The 19,719-nt window shown below is 50.7% G+C and overlaps 1 protein-coding gene across 2 annotated transcripts in view; it reads left to right on the top strand.

The window, feature by feature from the left end:
• CHKA (choline kinase alpha) overlaps window positions 1-18,428 on the top strand; it is a 62,007-nt gene extending 43,579 nt beyond the window's left edge. For both annotated transcript variants that reach the window (XM_082661225.1, XM_082661224.1), the window contains 8 exons: window positions 2,886-3,019; window positions 3,413-3,517; window positions 4,591-4,649; window positions 6,244-6,331; window positions 6,727-6,835; window positions 9,627-9,733; window positions 11,101-11,182; window positions 17,225-18,428. In XM_082661225.1, the coding sequence (XP_082517351.1) occupies window positions 2,886-3,019; window positions 3,413-3,517; window positions 4,591-4,649; window positions 6,244-6,331; window positions 6,727-6,835; window positions 9,627-9,733; window positions 11,101-11,182; window positions 17,225-17,284 (744 nt within the window). In that variant the 3' untranslated portion in view covers window positions 17,285-18,428. The remainder of the gene's footprint in view (window positions 1-2,885; window positions 3,020-3,412; window positions 3,518-4,590; window positions 4,650-6,243; window positions 6,332-6,726; window positions 6,836-9,626; window positions 9,734-11,100; window positions 11,183-17,224) is intronic.
• The last annotated feature ends 1,291 nt before the right edge of the window (window positions 18,429-19,719 follow it).

The following is a 19,719-nucleotide window of genomic DNA, read 5'->3' as shown; positions in this document are numbered from 1 at the left end:
TTCACACGTGGTGCCGTGTGTGCCAGCTGCCAGCCTGGGGCATGTTTGAAGGAATGGATGTACCTCCCTACATGGAAGAGGCCTTTCAGTCTTTTCCCTGGCACCTGACTGTAGGTTTTTTTGTTTTTAATATAAATTTATTTATTTATTTTTGGCTGCGTTGTCTCTTCGTTGCTGTGCACGGGCTTTTTCTAGTCACAGTGAGCAGGGGCTACTCTTCGTAGCGGTGCGTGGGCTTCTCATTGCGGTGGCTCCTTGTTGCGGAGCATGGGCTCTAGGCTCATGGGCTTCCGTAGTTGTGGCACACGGGCTCAGCATTTGTGGCTCACGGGCTCGAGAGTGCAGGCTCTGTAGTTGTGGCGCACAGGCTTAGTTGCTCCGCGGCATGTGGGATCTTCCCGGACCAGGGCTCCAACGGGTGTCTCCTGCATTGGCAGGCGGATTCTTAACCACTGCACCACCAGGGAAATCCCTGTAGTTTATTTATAGTTTTATTTATAGTTTTCCCATTAAAGACAGTAACATCTGTCTAGCATGAGAATCAAATGAGATAGCAAAGTATTAGAATTTTGGAAATACAAAACACTTCGTATGGTTATAAGTGCCAACGTGGATCCATCTTAAAAAACATAATGTTGATAAAACCAAATTGCAGAAGGCTACAAACGGTATCATAGCATTCGTATAAAGCCCAGTAAAAAGCAAGATACAAATTGTTTAATAAATACACACGTGGGCTGCTCTCACCTTCTGCGATGGCCCACACTCTGTCTGTGGAGTGTGTTTCTCTCTAAATAAATCCACTACTTACCTAAAAAAAAAAATTTAAAAAGGGGCTTCCCTGGTGGCGCAGTGGTTGAGAGTCCATCTGCCGATGCAGGAGACACGGGTTCGTGCCCCAGTCCGGGAAGATCCCACATGCTGCGGAGCGGCTAGGCCCGGAGCCATGGCCGCTGGGCCTGTGCATCCGGAGCCTGTGCTCTGCAATGGGAGAGGCCACCACAGTGAGAGGCCCATGTACCACCAAAAAATAAATAAATAAATTTAAAAAATAAATAAATACACATGTGATAAAACTTCCCTTTTTAGAAAAGGTAGAGGACCAGTGAACACAACTTAGAATAATGGAAACGTCTCGAGGGGAAACACAGCTCCTTGAGATCAGGGCACATAGGTGGTTATGTCTATGGAATAGTTACTGTTCTCCTATTCTTTTTGTTTTTTGTAATTTTTTTTTTAACTTTTTTTTTTAATCTTTATTAAATTTGTTACAATGTTGCTTCTGTTTTATGTTTTGGTTTTTTGGCTCCCTATCTCCCCACCAGGATCGAACCCACACCCCCTGCATTGGAAGGTGAAGTTTTAACCATTGGACCGCCAGGGAAGTCCCTGTTCTTCTTTTAAAGTTTTAAAGTTCTCTACTCGTGTACACGTTTACTACATAACATAGTAAAGATTTTTTAAAAATTATTTTAAAATGCTAGGTTGAACCATATGAAACTGCCAGGGTTCAACTGTTTCTGCCGCCAGAAACAGCGACTCCATTTGCCTCAGCCTGTCAGCGTGTGTTATTTCCAGGTTTACCCTTGACCGCTGAATGGGGTGAGATGAAGTTCATCTCACCTGTTCCCATGGCTGTCCTCCAGCAGACACACGAGAGCAGTGACCTCTGAGAATGGTAGTCAGTCTCATATCTCTTTGTGCTGGGAAAAGAGCTTGGATTCCAAGATTTGTTCACGTTAGAGCACGTTAGCTTTAAATTGTCCCCGTTGCCAAACCAGTTACGGGCCTTCTTTAACAGCCGAATGAAAGCTCCGCCAGCTGCCTCGAGGAGTGCTTGGCGTCCCGCCGCTAGACGCCGAGTTCCCTGTCCTTGTCGCGACTTGATAACTTGGGAGAGTCTGGGGTTGAGGGGAGGATTGAGCCTGATGCTTTCAGGGAGCTCTCAGCTCCGATCACAAGGCACCTGCCATCCTTTGAGACTTCCATGGCTGGGTGCTGGCCCGGGGCCTTGACCTGCAGCGTCTGCTTTAGTTCAGAGCTCCCTGTCGGGGACTTGATGTCCTGGTTCCCATTTTACAGAACCCAGAGAACGAGGCACAGAGGTATAAAAGTACACCCTTGGCCACATAGCGTTGAAATGAGTGTTAAACCCAGAATTTGAGCTGGGGTTTCTCTAACTTGGGGACACTCACTCTTAACTCCTGTGCTGTATGGCTTCGGATTCTCAGAAAAATCTCTCTTTGGGTTTCGGTAGGGAAGTGGTTGGTTTGGAAAAGATAAGAGGTGCTCCCGTGGGTAGCCGTGAAAGCGCAGCCAGGACGGGTGTGGCCGCAGGCTGCACTAGCAGAAGACGGAGGAAGCCCCCTGCCACACCTGTCCCTGGTCGGCTTTGCCCTGAGAGGCTGCTCTGGGCCAGGCTGGGTGCTGAGCTGCCCCGAGGGCAGGAGTGGGAAACCCTCGCCCCGAGCGCCTGGCGCCCCTTCTGCTGGGAAGCTGTTCTGAGCACCACACCGCCTGCCCTGTGTCTGGGAGGAGGGCTGAGCCGATGGGGGAGCTGGACGCGGGCCACGGCATAAACTGCTGACGACCCGGCGCTTTGAGCCTAGGAAGGAGCCCCCCGCAGTGTGGGGTAGAGTGATGGGAGAGCAGGACCATAGGTGCGTGAGAAGGACTTTGTCACAGCGAAATGGCCCTTTGTGGCTGGCCTGCCCCTCCCTGAGTAGTGCTGTCTGCAGGGCACAGTGCCCGTTCTGAAGGAATTTTGCGCCCTGGATGAGACTTAGATGCCCTAGAAAGACGCTTCTAGCTCTAGGGCTGTGTGCTCTCACGCTTCAGGGTTACCTGGATGAACGCCATCTTCTAACTCCCCTTTTTAATTCCAGAGCCGGCGATTAGACACTGAAGAATTAAGTTTGCCAGATATTTCTGCAGAAATAGCTGAGAAAATGGCCAGATTTCATGGTATGAAAATGCCATTCAATAAGGAACCAAAATGGCTTTTTGGAACAATGGAAAAGTAAGTGATCAGCCGCTGGGCTCTCACCTAGCTTCCCGCCGGTGGCTCCCAGGGGTTCCAGAGCAGCTCTTGCTTGCCGTGCGGGTCAGAGGCCTTCCCCGGTCCACCAGCGCACAGGCTGTCCGCTGGTGATGATTGTCTCATGAATAAAGTGTTCTTGAGTGTAAAAATCAATTCCTGAACCAGGAAAGCAGACTGTTTGCAGAAATGCTCCTGAACAGGCTAGATGGGCAGAAAATCCACATCCTAGAGTGTACTGAACCCCAGGCCCTTTTCCCTCCTCTCCGTCTGGGGTCAGGGGCCCTGCGGGTTTTGCATGGTTACATTGAACTAGAGCCCCAAAAGCAAGCTAGGTGAATTGAGCACTGATCCTTTGTTCCCTTCTTTTGCAAGATACCTGAATCAAGTGCTGAGAATTAAATTTACTGGGGAATCCAAAGTTAAGCAGCTCCACAAATTCCTCAGTTACAACCTGCCTTTGGAACTAGAAAACCTGAGGTGAGTGTTTGCTTCCATTTCCTAACTTAGTAAAAGTGCATCTGTCCAGAAATGTAAATGTTCTTAGTCACCACGCCTGCTTTCAGTGAACGTTAGGAAGCATCACCTGAGGCTTGGTGTTTCGTGGGATGAGTTTAGACAGATTAATTCTGTCATCTGGAATTACAGTTTTATATGAGTGGCATCACCTCTCCTCTTTTACATTGGTTTTGTGGGATAAGTTTAAACAGATTAATTCTGTTATCTGGAATTACAGTTTTATATGAGTGGCTTCACGGAGGAAGTAAAATTCCAGAATTCTAGTCCTGGTCAGTGACTAGGGCGGTAGGTTTTTTCTGAAACAAAAACGAAAAACAAGGGGCTTCCCTGGTAGTGCAGTGGTTGGGAGTCTGCCTACCGATGCAGGGGACGCAGGTTCGTGCCCCGGTCTGGGAGGATCCCACGTGCCGCGGAGCGGCTGGGCCCGTGAGCCATGGCTGCTGAGCCTGCGCGTCCGGAGCCTGTGCTCCGCAACGGGAGAGGCCACAACAGTGAGAGGCCCGCGTACCGCCAAAAAAAAAAAAAAAACAAGAACCATGGGGGCGGGCCAGCGAGTGTCAGCCGATGAGGGGAACAGATCAGCCCAAGCTAGCGGGGGATGGAGTAAGAAGCTTGACACTGGTTTCTGAGTAGAGGCTACGCTGGTGTCTCCAGGGTGCGGGGGGCACGCAGGCTTCTAGCCTTCATCCATCGCCTGAGTGTCAGCATTTCCACCTTTAAATACTCACATATTTGAGTGTCTGCTGAGCCAGCATCAGGATTGGTTCTGAGGAGATGTGACCAAGACAGTCTGCAAGGAGCTTCTCTTTTGTTAGGAGAGAGAGAAAATAAGTAAATAAAAAAATGTCAGGTTGTGATGAGAGCTGTGAAGGAAACCAGAGGTCAAAACAGACTGACACAGAGGGCTCTGCCTGGGGTCCGAGGTCAGAGGGCTCCGAGGAGGGCCCCCCGGAGTGGGGAGAGCGTGTGCAGAGGTCCTGCCACGGGAGGGAGCTGAAAGGGTGAGAAGTAACAGCAAAACCTTCCTTTTCCAGATCATTACTTGAATCCACTCCATCTCCAGTCGTGTTTTGTCACAATGACTGTCAGGAAGGTAAGAATTGCTGCCTGTTATGCTGAAGGTGGGGCTCATGTGTCTACTGAGAAGATTCCCTCCAGTGTGTGTGATAAATGCCAGGTGCCCATGAAGAGAGGGTTAGGTGCACGGAATTATGGCACGGCCATGCACGAAGTGTTGTGTGACTATTAAGAGTGAGGTCGAGTTTTATACAAACCAACAGAAAAATCTCCAGGCTACATCAAGAGGAGAAAAAGCGAGTTTTAGAAAAACGTGTAGGATATCATCCCATTTCTGTAAGAAAAAATATGAGAATATCCACTAAACCGAGAGCTGGGATACACGAAGTCACGTATTTGTTCAGTGTTTAACTCCTTTCGGTAAACATGTCAGTTGGCTTTGTCAGTCCGAAAGGCATCAAAGAGGAAGATGGCTCCTCGGCCAGTCTGGGGGCGCTTGCCTTCTGCCCCTGCAGCCCAGCACGCTGGCCAGGGCCCCCTTCTCTCTCAGGGTTGGCTCACATGCTTCTAATGACTTCGGGTTTCTCTGCTTTAAAAAATTGCACTCCCATGTACCCCTTACTGTAACCAGACTCTACCCAGTGTTATTTCAAACATACCAGTTTCGTCAGAGGCCCCATCCGGCCGGGCACCTCCCCCTGATACTGCCATGGCACCTGGCTTTGCCTTGCTGTCCTCATCCTGCCCAGCGCAGCTGGCTGAGGTCCACCCTCGGGCCCTTTCCAGGCTCTACGGCTTGTTTTTAATTTGGAGAACAGTCCCTGGTGAAGACTTGTCATCAGTGAGACGTTAGTTTGAGCCAGAATACCTGTTACTAATTAGCTGATGATTGCTGGGCAAGTCGGGTCAAGCAGCCTCGTGTGTGTAACGGGTGATGGTGAACGGCCCAGAGGTCGCCGACGGGCTGAGGGAGGCCCCCGCCGGCCACGGCAACACGGGGAGAGCGTGGAGGGGGCGGGAGCTGGACACTGGGTCTGGCCCCGGTTCTCCTATCAATGGCTCCCGGAAACGGACGATGTGTGCCGAAAAGCCTTGGACCTGGCTCAGCAGAGCCCACCCGCCAGCGCCACCGTGAGAGATGCAGCACGTTGGGTAGAGCGTGGGCCTCTCCGAGCATGTGCCTGGGGGGCCAGTCTGGCAGCCAAGCCCCTTCTGCCCAGAATTCAGCCTTAAGGGAAAGAAATATGGTCGTGGGAGCACTGTCTGTGCTCTCCTCCTTGGGGGCAAAGCAGTGGGGCCTGTGTGGACACCAGGGCCCAGCTTCCCAGCTGGGGGCCACAGCCCCGCCCGCCTCGGGGCTGCTGGGGGTGCCAGAGCTCCGGGGTGCCGAGCAGACCTTTCCCTTCTTGCCCCCGTGTGGAAATGGGGGGGAGCCCAGGCCACGCTGCTCTTGGGGTGCTGGCAGCAGGGCTCTCGGGCCAGGCCTCCCAGGTCAGTGCTGCTCCTGGCACCCTGTCCCCCCGTCCCGTGACTCGGCCACGTCCGCTCGCCACGTGGTCAGGATGCCCTTACAGGATCAGAACCACCCTGGGCCCTGTGGTTGGAGACTTGCGCCTTCGATGACAGAACGTGCCCAGAGCAAAGGTCGTGTCATCCAAACCTTTTTGCAGGTAATATCTTATTGCTGGAAGGCAGGGAGAATTCTGAAAACCAGAAACTGATGCTCATCGACTTTGAATATAGCAGTTACAACTACAGGTAAAGTCAAATGTTTTTATTTCAGTATTCTGTGTGTGTGCGGAACGAAGGAGAAAGTAGGTCACGATACCATCCTGAGTTGGAAGTTTCCTCCCTGGAGGCCAGCACTTTGTGTCCCAGCGGCCGCAATGGCCGCGTGGGGCAGCGCAGCCTGTTCTCAGCTGCGTCAGTGGGAGCAGGGGCCAGGTCCTCAGAATCCAGAGCTTGGCCTTTCGTTGGCTTCACCAAAGCACTGACCGCAGGACGGCACTCCTGAGCGGTTGCTCCAGACAGCGGGCCAGGGTGCTTTGGTCTGTCCCGTCACTGAAGCATTCATGCTTTCGGGACCCCGGGGGCCCAGGGGCGCTCGCAGCGGGGCTGCTGCCTCATTTTCTGTGCCTCTCGCTCTTTTTCAGGGGATTCGACATTGGGAATCATTTCTGTGAATGGATGTACGATTATAATTACGAAAAGTACCCTCTTTTCAGAGCAAACATCCTGAAGTATCCCACCAGGAAGCAACAGGTAGGAGACTCGTGTTTGTATTCAGTGCACTTACTGAGAAGTAAATCACATACCTCAGCTTTACCCAGTCAGAGATGAGTACAGCTTCACTTTTAAAGATGCCCTTTTAAAACCATGGAGTTGGTTAAGCAGGTCCTTTTGCTTTAAAATGTTATTTTGTGTCAAGATACAGACTCAGTATTTGAGTCCAGCCTTTTAAAATCCCTGTGCCAGAGGTAAACTGCGTCCAGTCAGAGAGGAGCACAGCCTCCTTTGTGATTCCTTCTAGTGTTTTCCCAAAGCCCAGCCTCCCTCCTGCTCTCTAGCCTTCTTTTGGGGATCACTGACTTTCCTCCGTTTGTTTCACTCTGTGCAGGCAGAAGTAGTCTTGTGGGCACCGCGGTTCAGTAGCTGTTGCAGTGTTCACAGACCCCTTTCCTGTCCTGGGTTATGCGAGTCCAGTGACTGGAGAATCAGTCCTGTGGGAATCTCTCCCCAGGAAGCCCTCTATTCCATTCTTCAGCCTCTGCCGAAGCCTGGGGTTGAGGATGAGTACGTAGTGTTGCAGAAGTTAGCAGGCTGGGGAGAGGGGCACTGCGCCCACCTCTGCCAGCCTTGCAGGACAGCAGCTCCGCCCGCGCTGGGCGGCCCTGCCGCCCGACATCCCTTCTCCCGGGATCCCCGCCTGGTCAGAACGTTTCCCAGGGGCCGGGGGTGAGGACGGATGTAGTCAGTTGCTGCAGTAGCTCACTCAGGAGAGGTTTCTCGAGCACCTGCCTGAGTTGGGCATGGGGAGAGTCTCCAGCAGGTGGCCACGCTCAGGGGCAGCCGTTCAAATACAGCCTTGCCGTGTGGCCAGACCTGGGCTGCTCTCTTCTGGCCTTATTTTCAGGCAGACCTGATGACCTTGAGCGTGTCCAGAGCAGAGTGACCGGGACGGTTTTGGACCTCAAGTTCAAGCTATGTGGGTAGGAAGGGTGGGAGAACGTGGGGCTGTTGACCCCAGGGAGGAGAACACGGCAGCCTTCAGGTTCTTGCCATGCTGAAAGAAGTTAGACTTTTGTAAACACTGGGCAGGCAGCTCCAGAGATGAGCACTCTCAAACCAGTGAGGGGAGATTTTCAGTAAGAAGACAGATTTCATTTTAGTGGAAGGCGGCAGAGCTGTGTAACCCCCGACACTGCACAGCAATGGAAATGTAAAGAAGCTCCATTCCTGTTTTCTGAGGTTTTAAAATCACGTGCAAGTGTTGGTCTCTGTCAGATACCCTGTCTGTAGCTACTGAGGTAATCTCACGCTTTTCTGTCTTTAATCCATTGAAGTGTTTTAAAATGTTAAGCAATACTGAAGTTCCTGAAATAAACTATTTGAATGAGTTAACGTTTTTTTGTAATGCTCTGTTGGATCCAGTTAGGCAATTTCTTATTTTAGGAGATTTACATCTATGCATATATGTGAAATAGGACTTTAATGTTCATTTAAAAAAGTATTCATACCTGCTTTTGGAATAAAAACTATACTAGTCTTACAAAATGAGTTGAGTGTCCCTTTTTATTTTCTGGAACAAATTTATCTAAGATGGTGTTGTTTGAAAGTTTGGTAGATTTTGCCCATAAAACCATCTGGGCCTAGAACTTTTGGGGGAGGGAGGGTCATTAATTACCACTTTCTTAGGGTTTCAGTCTCTTCAGATTTTCCATCTTCATTTGCCACCTTCAGCGTTTAGGGTCTCCCAAGAAATTAAACCATCTAGGGTGGTGGTTCAAGCATGGGTTCTAAAAACTAATGGGCCTGGATTTCAATCCCAGATCTGCCACTGCTGGTTGTAACGTACTATTTCTGTGCCTCAGTTTTCTCATCTGCAAAAATTATTTTGTCGTCGTGGGGAGTGTGCCTGTTACACAGAATTTAATAGGTATCAGCAGTCATCTTTTTTGTGCCAGGTTTACTTCAGAATCTACAGCCCCCTGCCTAGGACAGTGCTTGATCTTGAATGATGCTTTCTGGTGGAGGAGGGGGCGTAGTGTAAGAGAGCCGACTTCAGAGCAGGAAGATGGAAGAGGCGACCCAGGGAAAGGGTGGGGAGCGCCTTCCAGCCGGGTAACCAGGTAGCAAGGGTTCTAACACGGAGAAAGACTGACGGCTGTTTTCTTCTTTACAAAAGCAAACAAGCCGAGGTTGGCTGTGTTCTGCTGCCTTTTGATATGGTATGAAATAGTGAAGAACAAGGGCTCTCATAAATCCTAATTCATGTGTAGACTCAACGTGCAGCCTGGTAGAACCTTAGGGTAAACTGTCTTCTCCAAACCAGAATCAGACACTGCCAGTTTATGGACATAAGTGTGGACATCATCACAGCATCTTAGGGGTGGAAGGCCCCTTCACAGTGCCTGGTCCGGCGCCTGCCCTGAGGCAGCATCTGCCGACGAGCATCCGGGTGCCCTGGTGCCTCGTGCCAGCGCCGCGCGGAGCAGCAGCCAGGCTGGGGAGGTGTGGAGTAGGCTGACCCTGCTTTGCGGTCAGTGGAAGACAGGAGTGTGAGTTAGAAGGAACAACTCTACCTAAATTACTTTCTGCAGAAGCAGTAGTGGTCTTGCCGACAGTATGGCATCGAGTCCATTAGTTCTCTGACTGTAACCCGGTGAACCCAGCCGGGTGGGTGAGCTCCCTGGACCACGCCCCTGGGCAGAGCAGGGTGGCGGGCTTTGCTGACGTCCGGAAGAGTCACGCTTGACGTGTGCACTTCGTGACAGCATTGACATCACCTGTTTTTAACCATCATTGACCCTAATGTCATTGCTTTTTTTTTAAGCTCCATTTCATTTCCAATTACTTGGCTGCATTCCAAAATGAATTTGAAAACCTCAGTAATGAAGAAAAGTCCGTTATAGAAGAAGAAATGTTGCTTGAAGTCAATAGGTAATTTTTTTCCTTTGTCGGTTTGTAACGATAGCTTCCCTCTTTATAGCGCGTACTTGGGATGCCTCCTTGCAAACAGGAGTATTTTAGGAGCTCCCTCACGACCATACATCTCGAGGTCTTGTACGTTGTCAAAAACAGAACATTTGGTTCTTGTCCATGTGGCCGAGTGTGTTCGGATCCCCCAGATTTCAGCACACAGCCAGTGAGGAGAGCAGGGTCTGTGCACTAGGTCAGGGAGCGAGGGTGCCGTTCCGAACCGTCATCCCCGCCGCGGACTCTGCTGCACAGCCGCTGCCGCCAGGGCCTGCACACTCTTCTCACTCGTGCTCCTGGAGAGCTGGGTGCCACCGAGTAACATGGTTCTCCTAGAAAAGAATTCAAAATCTGTTTTCTCAACAGCTGTCAAAGCAGGGCTGAGAAAGCTCCAGATTCCGCAAAGGTCTAGATCACTGTGTTCTCACACTCACTCATCTCTTTGGTCAGGAGGCCTGAGTTATTCCTAATCTTTGGGGTCTTCCATGAGATTATTTGTTAACAGTGACGGTTTGAGTGGCTGTGGCCCTCCTCCCTCAGCATAGAGCACCTCCTTCGTGTCCTCGGAACTGTCCACAGTCCTCTCATTGAGCTGAGGCCACCCTGGTGGCCCCTCGGCTCCGCCTGCAGAAGAGAGCTTCCCTCCCTGGTTCTTGATCAGATGGAAATAGGAAAGCGGAGGTGGAGGAGACCCAGACAGAAAGGGTAGCACCAGGGGATCTAGTGGGTCAGGGATGAAGAGAAGCAGAATCAGGTCTGGTAAGGGCAGCACCGAAGCCCTCGTTCCTGAATTAGAGCTTTATCTTTATCGTTTTGAGAAGAACTTGGATTCGCAGTGAAGAGGAACGTGGCACAGCCTAGAGGTGGGGACCTGGCCACACCCTCCTCCTGATTCACTTCCGGGGGAGAGGGGCATGGGGGATGGCAGCAGGCTGTCCGGAGGCCCACGCTTTCCTCCACCTGTTGCTGGTGGGGTAGGGGCCGCCAAGGCTGTGCGCTCACACGCGTGCCAGAGGGTTTCTCTCTCTGTGTGACCCACGCTTCACCAGCAGCGGCCACTGAGGCCTCCGGGTGGGTCCTGCGAGTGTTCCGTGTGCCAGGGACAGGGAGTCGGGGTGTTCGCACCTGCAAGGTCACTGGCCAGCGGTGGGGAGAGGACGGCTGTGGGCTCCTGCTGCTCTGTTGCCGTGGAATATTGTCCCACTGGGTCGGCCAAGGCAGACAGTTTGCACCCAGATGAGTTAGAACGTCCATCTGGCAGGAAATGATGTAATCGGTCCTCCAACTGGTCCCACACATCTCATGTGCATTTCCTGCTTTTGTAATTACAGGTTTGCCCTTGCGTCCCATTTCTTCTGGGGACTTTGGTCCATCGTACAGGCCAAGATTTCATCCATTGAATTTGGGTACATGGTATGTTTTGGGGGTAGTTTTTCTCTTCTGCTCCCAGGAAAGAAATGCTTCCATGTACGTGAATGCTCGGCAGTAAATGCCTGTTCCTCCCAGGGGGTTACCTGTTCCCCTCCGAGTACCTGAACCAGGTGACCAGCACCAGGACAGCGGGCTCCCCCTGGGGAAGCTGGGGGAGAAAGGAAGGCTGCATAATTGAAGCCACTTCTGCTGCTGCTGTGTCTGCCTGTGGAAGTTGCCCTCACTCCCAGGGCCAGCAGGTCCCACCTCCCCTGCTTCAGAGAAGTGCTCTGTGGTCCTGTGGTTCTGATGGGGGATGTAGAAATCCAGACCCTTGAGGTCCAGCCCCGACCTCAGTCCCTTCTGACAGAAGGGACACTGAGTGAAGGAACGGTGGTGGGGTTACCTACCGTGCCTTGTTTTATTCACCTGTTAACACCCCATCCTCTGGCCTACAGCACCCGACTTAAGAGTTGGAAGCTGGTGCTGATTGAGTTAGACCTGCTTTTGTGCAGCAAGTTTGTACCAAACCAGGCTGTCTTTTTATTCTAACCTAAGCGGTGTCCTTGGCATTTTACTTTGCTCCGTAGTGAGTGGTGGGGGGCGTCCTGGGGCAGGGGTGCACACAGGTGTAGCGAGCACCTTGCTTTGGGACAGGTGGTGGGAAAGGACTGGTGCATTTTGTTCTCCTCGGTCCTCAGTGAGGATGGTTTCTGCTTCTAGGCAGAAGATTTGGTAACGCACAGATGCTCTTAGGCAAAAGAAGGGGAAATTTGGATTTTTAAAGCAGATTTGGAGTCATGGTTAGATGTTACTGTAAGATAAAGTGGACTTCAGAGAAGGAAAACCACCGAAGGTAGAGAAGGGCGTTGCATCCTAGTGAGGGCATCACTTCATCTGCAGGACATAGAGAGACCCTCAGTGTGTGTGCCCCTGAATTCTTCAAAAGACACAGAGCAGGGACTTCCCTGGCGGTCCAGTGGTTAAGACAGTACGCTTCCACTGCAGCGGGCACGGGTTCCATCCCTGGTCAGAGAACTAAGATCCCACGTGCCGCACAGCACGGCCAAAACTAAACAGACCGAAACAAAAGACATAGAGCAAAAAGTGACAAAGCCGAAAGGAAAGGGGGAATCTACTATTCACCAAGTAGATTGCACACCTCTAGGTAGCGGGTGGACCCAGGAAACCCTGCCACAGGCAGGGTGGACACCTGAACATCATCACCCCAGCCAGCTCAACCTGACGAACACGGGTGGAGCCCAAACAGCTGCAGGACAGACATCCTTGTCAGAGAATGTGGAGTCTTCATCAGGATAGGCCACAGGCTGGGCTGTGAAACAGGCCTCAAATGCACTGCAGAGTAAGTTCTCTGACCACAGTGCAATTTAATTGGAAATCAGTAACCAGCAACCACAAAAATATCTGGAGAATTCTCAGTTATTTGGAAATTAAACTGTATACTTCTAAATAAACCCTGGATCAAATGAGAAATTACAAGGACAATTAGAAAATATTTGGAATTATAATAAAAACACAACATGCCAGAATTTGTGGGATGCAGCTAAAGCAGCATTTGGAAACTTACGGCTTTGCAGCTTAAATGCTGTCTTGGATATGAAGGAAGTTCTCAAGCCAGTGATACAAGCTGCTACCTTGAGAAGCTAGAAAGAGAAAAACCAACTAAGCCCAAAGTAGATAGAAGCAGAATGAAGGTAAGAGCAGAAATCATTGAAATATAAAATGGACAAAAAATAGAGAAAATTAATGATACCACAGAAGTATTTATAAACCTCTGGCTGTACTAAGCAAGAAAGAAAAGAGAAGGCAAACATTGCCAAAACCGGGTACAAAGAGAGGCCATCACTACAGACTCTATAGATCTTCAAGTAGAAGACGACAATGAACTCTGCCCACGGATTTGACAACCTGCCTGAAGTGTGCCAATTTCTTGGAAGATACAGATGACCAAAACTGACGTAAGAAATGGCCATATAGTTATTTAAATAAGGTGAACTCATAATCAGAAACCTATAGATTTGGGACTTCCCTAGTGGCGCAGTGGTTAAGAATCCGCCTGCCAATGCAGTGGACACGGGTTCGAGCCCTGGTCTGGGAAGATCGCACATGCCACGGAGCAACGAAGCCTGTGCGCCACAACTACTTAGCCTGTGCTCAAGAGCTTTTGAGCCACAACTACTGAAGCCCACGCACCTAGAGCCCGTGCTCTGCAACAAGAGAAGCCACCGTGATGAGAAGGGCACCACAATGAAGAGTAGCTCCCACTCGCCACAACTAGAGAAAGCCCACGTGCAGCAGCGAAGACCGGATGCAGCCAGAAATAATTAATTAATTTTTAAAAAACCATAAATGCTACTAGCCTCCTTAGCCATGCATTCAAGGCTACATACACCCTCTTAAAAAAAAAAAAACCTATAAACTTCAGGTCCTGGTGAATATCATCAAATATTTAAGGAAGAAATAATAACAGCTCTACAGACTTGTAGAAAATAAAGGGAGAGGGATCACTTCTCAACTCATTCGATGAGGCTAGCATGACCCTGACACCAAAACTAGACAAGGACATTTCAAGAAGACTGCAGATCACTGCTTTTCATGAACATTACCCCCAAACCATTATCAAAATACTGGCAAAAAGTAAATCCAACTTATGTAAAAGGATAATATTTTATGACCAAGTGGCATTTATCCCTGGAATGCAAGGTTAACGTCAACATTTGAAAAACCTATTAGTGTAATTCACCGTATTAACAGAATAAAGGAGAAAAACCATACAATCATCTTAGTGAATGCAGGAAAAGCATTTGATAGAATTCAACACCTGTTCATGATAGAAAGTCTCAGCGAACTAGTGATAGAGGAGAACTTCCTCAACCAGGTAGAGGGCATATACACACCTCTTGTACAGCTGCCGTGGTAATGGATGGTAAAGCACTGAATGCTCCTCCCACCTCTGCCCCAAATATAGAGCAAGGCAAGGCTGTTCGTGCTCACTTCTCCTCACAGGCTGCTGGGGCGCCTAGCCAGCAAAGGAAGGCAAGAAAAAGGAAGAAAATGCAGAAGTACCAGAAAGGAAGAAGAAGAACTGCCTTATATTTATAGGTGACATGATCATGCACATGAAAAAATCTAGAGGAATCAGTAGAAGAGCTATTTAATAACTACTGAGTGAGTTTATCAGGGTCGTAGGATACAAGGTCAGTATGCAAAACCCACTTGCATTTCTACGTGCTAGAAGCAACTGTAAATGAAAAATTTTTAATTGTGTTTACGATGGCATAAAAAACTTGAAATACTTGGGGATAACATTTTTCAAGTATTGCATGATCTTTACACTGACAACTATAAAACATTGCTAAAAGAACCTACATAGAGATAACCACATCTGTGGATTCAGAAGACCTAATCTTTTTTTTTTTTTTTTGCTGTATGCGGGCCTCTCACTGTTGTGGCCTCTCCGGTTGCGGAGCACAGGCTCCGGACGCGCAGGCTCAGCGGCCATGGCTCACGGGCCCAGCCGCTCCGCGGCATGTGGGATCTTCCCAGACCGGGGCACGAACCCATGTCCCCTGCATCGGCAGGTGGACTGTAAACCACTGCGCCACCAGGGAAGCCCCAGAAGACCTAATCTTAAGACTTCCATTCTCCCCAAACTATCTTCTGTCGTCTCCGTGACCCCAGCAAAATCCCCACAGGCTTTTGATAGAAATTGACAAGCTGATTCTAAAACGTATGTGAAAATGCAAAGGTCCTGGAATAACTAAAACACTAAAACTAACTAGAACCACGTTGGAAGACTCAGGCTACCTGATTCAAGACTTACTAAGCACAGTAATTAAGACCATGTGGTGTTGGTCATAAGATAGACATAAATCAGATGGAACAGACTAGAGTTCCCAGAAATAGACTCCTTCCTACACATATAGGTAACTGGCATTCCACAGAAGGGCCAAGGTAATGCATTGTGGAAAGGATTAGATTTTCCAGAAATGATGCGGGGACAACCGAATAAGCCATATGGAAAAAAATAATGAACTGTGAACTTGCGCTCTACACAGAAATTGACTTGAAACAGGTAATAGACCTAAATGTAAAAGCTAAAACGGGAGAGAAGCTTCGTAACTGTGGCAAAAATTTCTTAGGTCACATAAAGCACTAACCCTCAAAGAAAAAAAAATACAGTAAATTGGACTTAATCAAAATTTAAAACTTTTGTTCTTTGAAAGACACCATTAAGAAAATGAAAAGCCCAGCCACGGACTGGGAGAAAGTAAGGCAAATTTATATCTGACAAAGGACTTGTATTTAGAATATATAAAGAACTCATAACTCAGCAAGAAACCAAACAACCTACTTTATAAGTGGACAAAAGATTTGAACACTACACGGAAGGTAAACTAATGGCCAGTAAGCATCTTTTCATCTGCTTGATACAAAGTCATAAAGGAAATGCAAGTTAAAGCCCCAGTGAGATGCCTTGCACACCCATGACAATGGCTACAACTTAAACTCAGGATACCAAATGTTGGCAAGACTGTGGAGCAGCTGACCTCATATACATTGCTGGTGGGAATGTAAAAGGGTGAAACCAGCGTGGAAAACAGTTGGACAGCCTCTTATAAAGTCAAACGTACACTTACCGGGACCTCCCTGGTGGCACAGTGGTTAAGAATCCGCCTGCCAACGCAGGGGATACGGGTTCAATCCCTGATCTGGGAACATCCCACGTGCCGCGGAGCAACTAAGCCCATGGACCACAACTACTGAGCCCACGTGCCACAGCTACTGAAGCCCGCACACCTAGAGCCCATGCTCCACAACAAGAGAAGCGACCGCAATGAGAAGCCCGCATACCGCAATGAAGAGTAGGCCCTGCTCGCTGCAACTAGAGAAAGCCCGTGCGCAGCAGCGAAGACCCAAAGCAGCCTCCAAAATAAATAAGTAAATTTAAATCGACTGTACTTCAATAAAATTAAAAGTTAAAAAGAAAACAAAACAAAAAAAAACCCTACACTTACCATACAACCCAGCAGTCCCTCTCTTTGGTATTGATCCAAGAGAAATGAAAGCCTGTTTCCACGCCAAGACTTGTATTCAGGTGCTCACAGCAGCTTTATTTTCAGTAGCCCCAAACTGGAAACAACCTACATGCCCATCAGCAGATGACTGGATGAACACACTGTGTTGGAGCCACATCACAGAAAACTACTCAGCCACGAACACTGCCGCCCACGGCAGCGTGGATGTGTCTTAGTCACAAGCCAGACACCAGAGGGGACGTAGCGGACGATTACACTCACGTGGAAGCTTTCTGTCGCGATCTGGTGGGCTTGACTACAGAGACCCAGGAGGACCTTGAGGGTGACTGTGGTGGTGGCGTTGAGCTAGGTGTGTGCATTAGCCAACACCACACGTTTTAAATGAGTTAAGCTTTGTGGTATATAAATTATACCTCAACGTTAATTTTTTTTGAAGTGGTGCTGTGATCTTGGCAGTTAGCACTGCAGACTTTTCGATTTGGAGTGGCCCTTAAGAGACTGTGTTCTGCACACCGGTGGGCAGACAGGGGAAGGGACCCAGGGGCCCGGTGGCTGGCCAGGTTTTCTCACTTCCCTCCTGGTGTCCTTTTAGTAATGGTGCTGCAGCAAACAGGTGGCACCTACCGTCTGTCTACCCTTGCTAACGCCCCAGGGACCTTGGGCTTTGACAGAGAAGCCTCTGTTGTGTCCGTCAGTCCGCGTCTGTAGCGTTCAAGGTGAATGAGTCGGTGAACCGTGCTGCACCAGATACATAGACAGAAGTCCCGTCTCCTGTCTGGGATGGCAGGGCCGGGCCGGCGCAGCTGATGGAGTGGGGAACGTTGAGGGTAAAGGGAAGGCGGTGACCGGGGCTGCTGCCAGCGGGAGAGGACCGTCCTGAGAGCAGCGCGGCTCCTGGATGGCCTGCAGCACACGGAGCTGCTCTGCTCTGTGCCGGGGGGCGGGCGGGACCCGTGGTGAGGCCCCTCTTCCTTCTGTCTCCTAGGAGTATGCCCAGGCCAGGTTCGATGCCTATTTCGACCAGAAGAGGAAGCTTGGGGTGTGACTGGGGAGGCCTGCCTGCGCTGCATCCCTGGACTGCGCGGGGGCAGCCGAGCCCGAGGCTCCCTCTGTGCTCCGACTACTGTATCTGCAGCAAGAAGGCTCGGACGTCTCGCTGCCGAACACAGATGTGTATGATACGAAAGACTGTATTAAAATTGAGGAACATTTATTTCATATCTTGTTTACGATTTCTCTAGGACTCTGACATGAGATCAGGAAGCAGAATTACAGTACACTAGTGCAATAGTGCAACATCTCAGACCCCCTTAATCTAGAGAAGGCATTTTCTACTTCAGTCAGGTGGGGCAGACAGCAAGAGTAAGCAGTGTCACTGCAGGTGCCTTTTGGTTAATGTTGATCTTTAAAGGATGTTAATGACCGTGCTGGTGAACAGTGCTGACTGGGCTTTCTGTAGGTAACGGGTGTGCAGGGTGGCGAGTGGGCAGCGACACTGCCGATGCCCCGTGGCCTGACCGGGGTCCTGGGAGATGCAGACCGCCCCCGAGGTGCGGGGTGCACAGAGGCGGGGACGACTGGCTGCCCGCTGACTGCTGCCTGTCATCCGTGTTTTCCTCTGCAGGTGAATCTCAGATGAATCTCACCCTAACTGGATGCAGCCCCGCCATGCCCTCTAACTGAAAGTGCTTTATTAACCCCGGCTCTGGGGCAGGCAGTGGGCCGTGGCCACAGAGGGCCAGCAGGCTGCACGGGGACACGTGGACACACATGCCCACCCCGGCCCCCCCACTGCCCAATCCGCTTTCCTGGTAGGGAGCGGGCTGCTTTGTCCCACACTCTGCAGCCTTTTCCCCTCCACCTCTGCTCAGCCTGGAGCTGGGCTCTTGTGACAGGGCCAGCTGCCCGCCCCCAGGCATGGTCGTGCCCCAGGGAAGCCTCCTGTCGCCCTGGTGCTGGGGCCTCGGTGTGCTGGGTGCGGGAGGGAAACCTTGCCCTCACTGCTCCCCAGTGTACCTCATGTGGTCGTTCTGGTGGGAAACTGCAGCCTATATGTGGAGTATGGGGGCGGGGATAGAGTATAGCTGTGAAATCTGTATGTATTAAAAGTCCTTTGGGATAAATTTTTTTTTCACTCTGAACTCTTATTTGAATTGTTTTTTGTGCATACATTCCTGCTACCACAAAGACTGTACTATACAAACAATAAAAAAGATAAAAGCCCATCCTCTGCTGTCACCCTCGGATGCATCCCTAGTCTCGGGGAGGTCTCCAGTGCGTCCACCCGGCTCCGGAGGCGAAGCCCTTGGGCGGGAGGGAGGGGGGAGCACCGGGCTGTCCAGGAGGGAACTGAGTGGCTGGGTCAGGGCAGGAGGGGGACTTCCGCTGCCCGGCCTGCTAGACACCGAAAGTTTTAACCAGGTGAGTGTGTTATGATATCCAAGCAATAAAACTGAGTCCTAGGGACTTCCCTGGTGGCACAGTGGTTAAGCATCTGCCTGCCAGTGCAGGGGACACAGGTTCGAGCCCTGGTCTGGGAAGATCCCACATGCCACGGAGCAGCTAAACCCGTGCGCCGCAACTACTGAGCCTGCACTCTAGAGCCCGCGAGCCACAAATACTGAGCCTACGTGCCACAACTACTGAAGCCTGCGCGCCTAGAACCCATGCTCTACAACAAGAGAAGCCCCCGCAGTGAGAAGCCCCCGCTCACCACAACTAGAGAAAGCCTGTGCGCAGCAACGAAGACCCAGTGCAGCCAAAAATAAATTTTTTTTTTAAAAATCCAACAGCCCTAGATGCTGCTGCCCTGTGTGTGTGATCTTAGAACACAGCTCCCAGCTCCTGCCTGTGCCCACAGGGTCTGACCGGCCTTGCCCGCCCCCTGCCCCCAGCCTCTCTCGTCCCTAAGACACCAGGCCCTCTCGCGCTTTCCTCTGCCAGGTGGCTTTGGGGTCAGTCTCCCTCACATCCACTCGCTGGCTATCACTTGCATTCTCTGTATGTGGAATTCCTGGGATGCCCATCTGTTCGCTCAGTCATCCTCCTGGATTAGACCGTACACTTGCCCGAGCAGGCCTGTCCCCAGTGCAGGTGACCCCCCTGTCTCTGTGTCTCCTGATGTGACCCCCACGCCTCAGGGGTGCCCCCTCCAGTGCCTTTGCATGCTGGTTCCCCAGCAGCCAGCCCTCTCCAGCCAGGCTGTCCACGCGTCAAAGCCAGGGCAGGGCCAGCTAGCATCTCCCTGGGGTCACACCTGCCACCCACCCCCGAAACATGCCACATTCTCGGCGCTGAGCCCCTGCTTAGGGTTCCCCTCACCTGCCCCACCCTGCGAGTCTCTGCATAGCTCTGCTCCCCAGGAAGGTAGAGCTTGGAGTCCGGGGCTTGGGCCAGATGCTGAGACGCACACCACCCCCTCTGTTCCTAATCAGACACTGCTCTCAACGTTTCCTGGAGCCAAGTCTCTGCCAGGCGTGT

This window comes from Grampus griseus (genome assembly GCF_964374135.1).
Source record: "Grampus griseus genome assembly, chromosome: 8".
Classification (NCBI taxonomy): Eukaryota; Metazoa; Chordata; class Mammalia; order Artiodactyla; family Delphinidae; genus Grampus; species Grampus griseus.
Note: the sequence above shows the minus strand (reverse complement) of the source record. Positions and strands in the feature narration are given on the sequence as shown.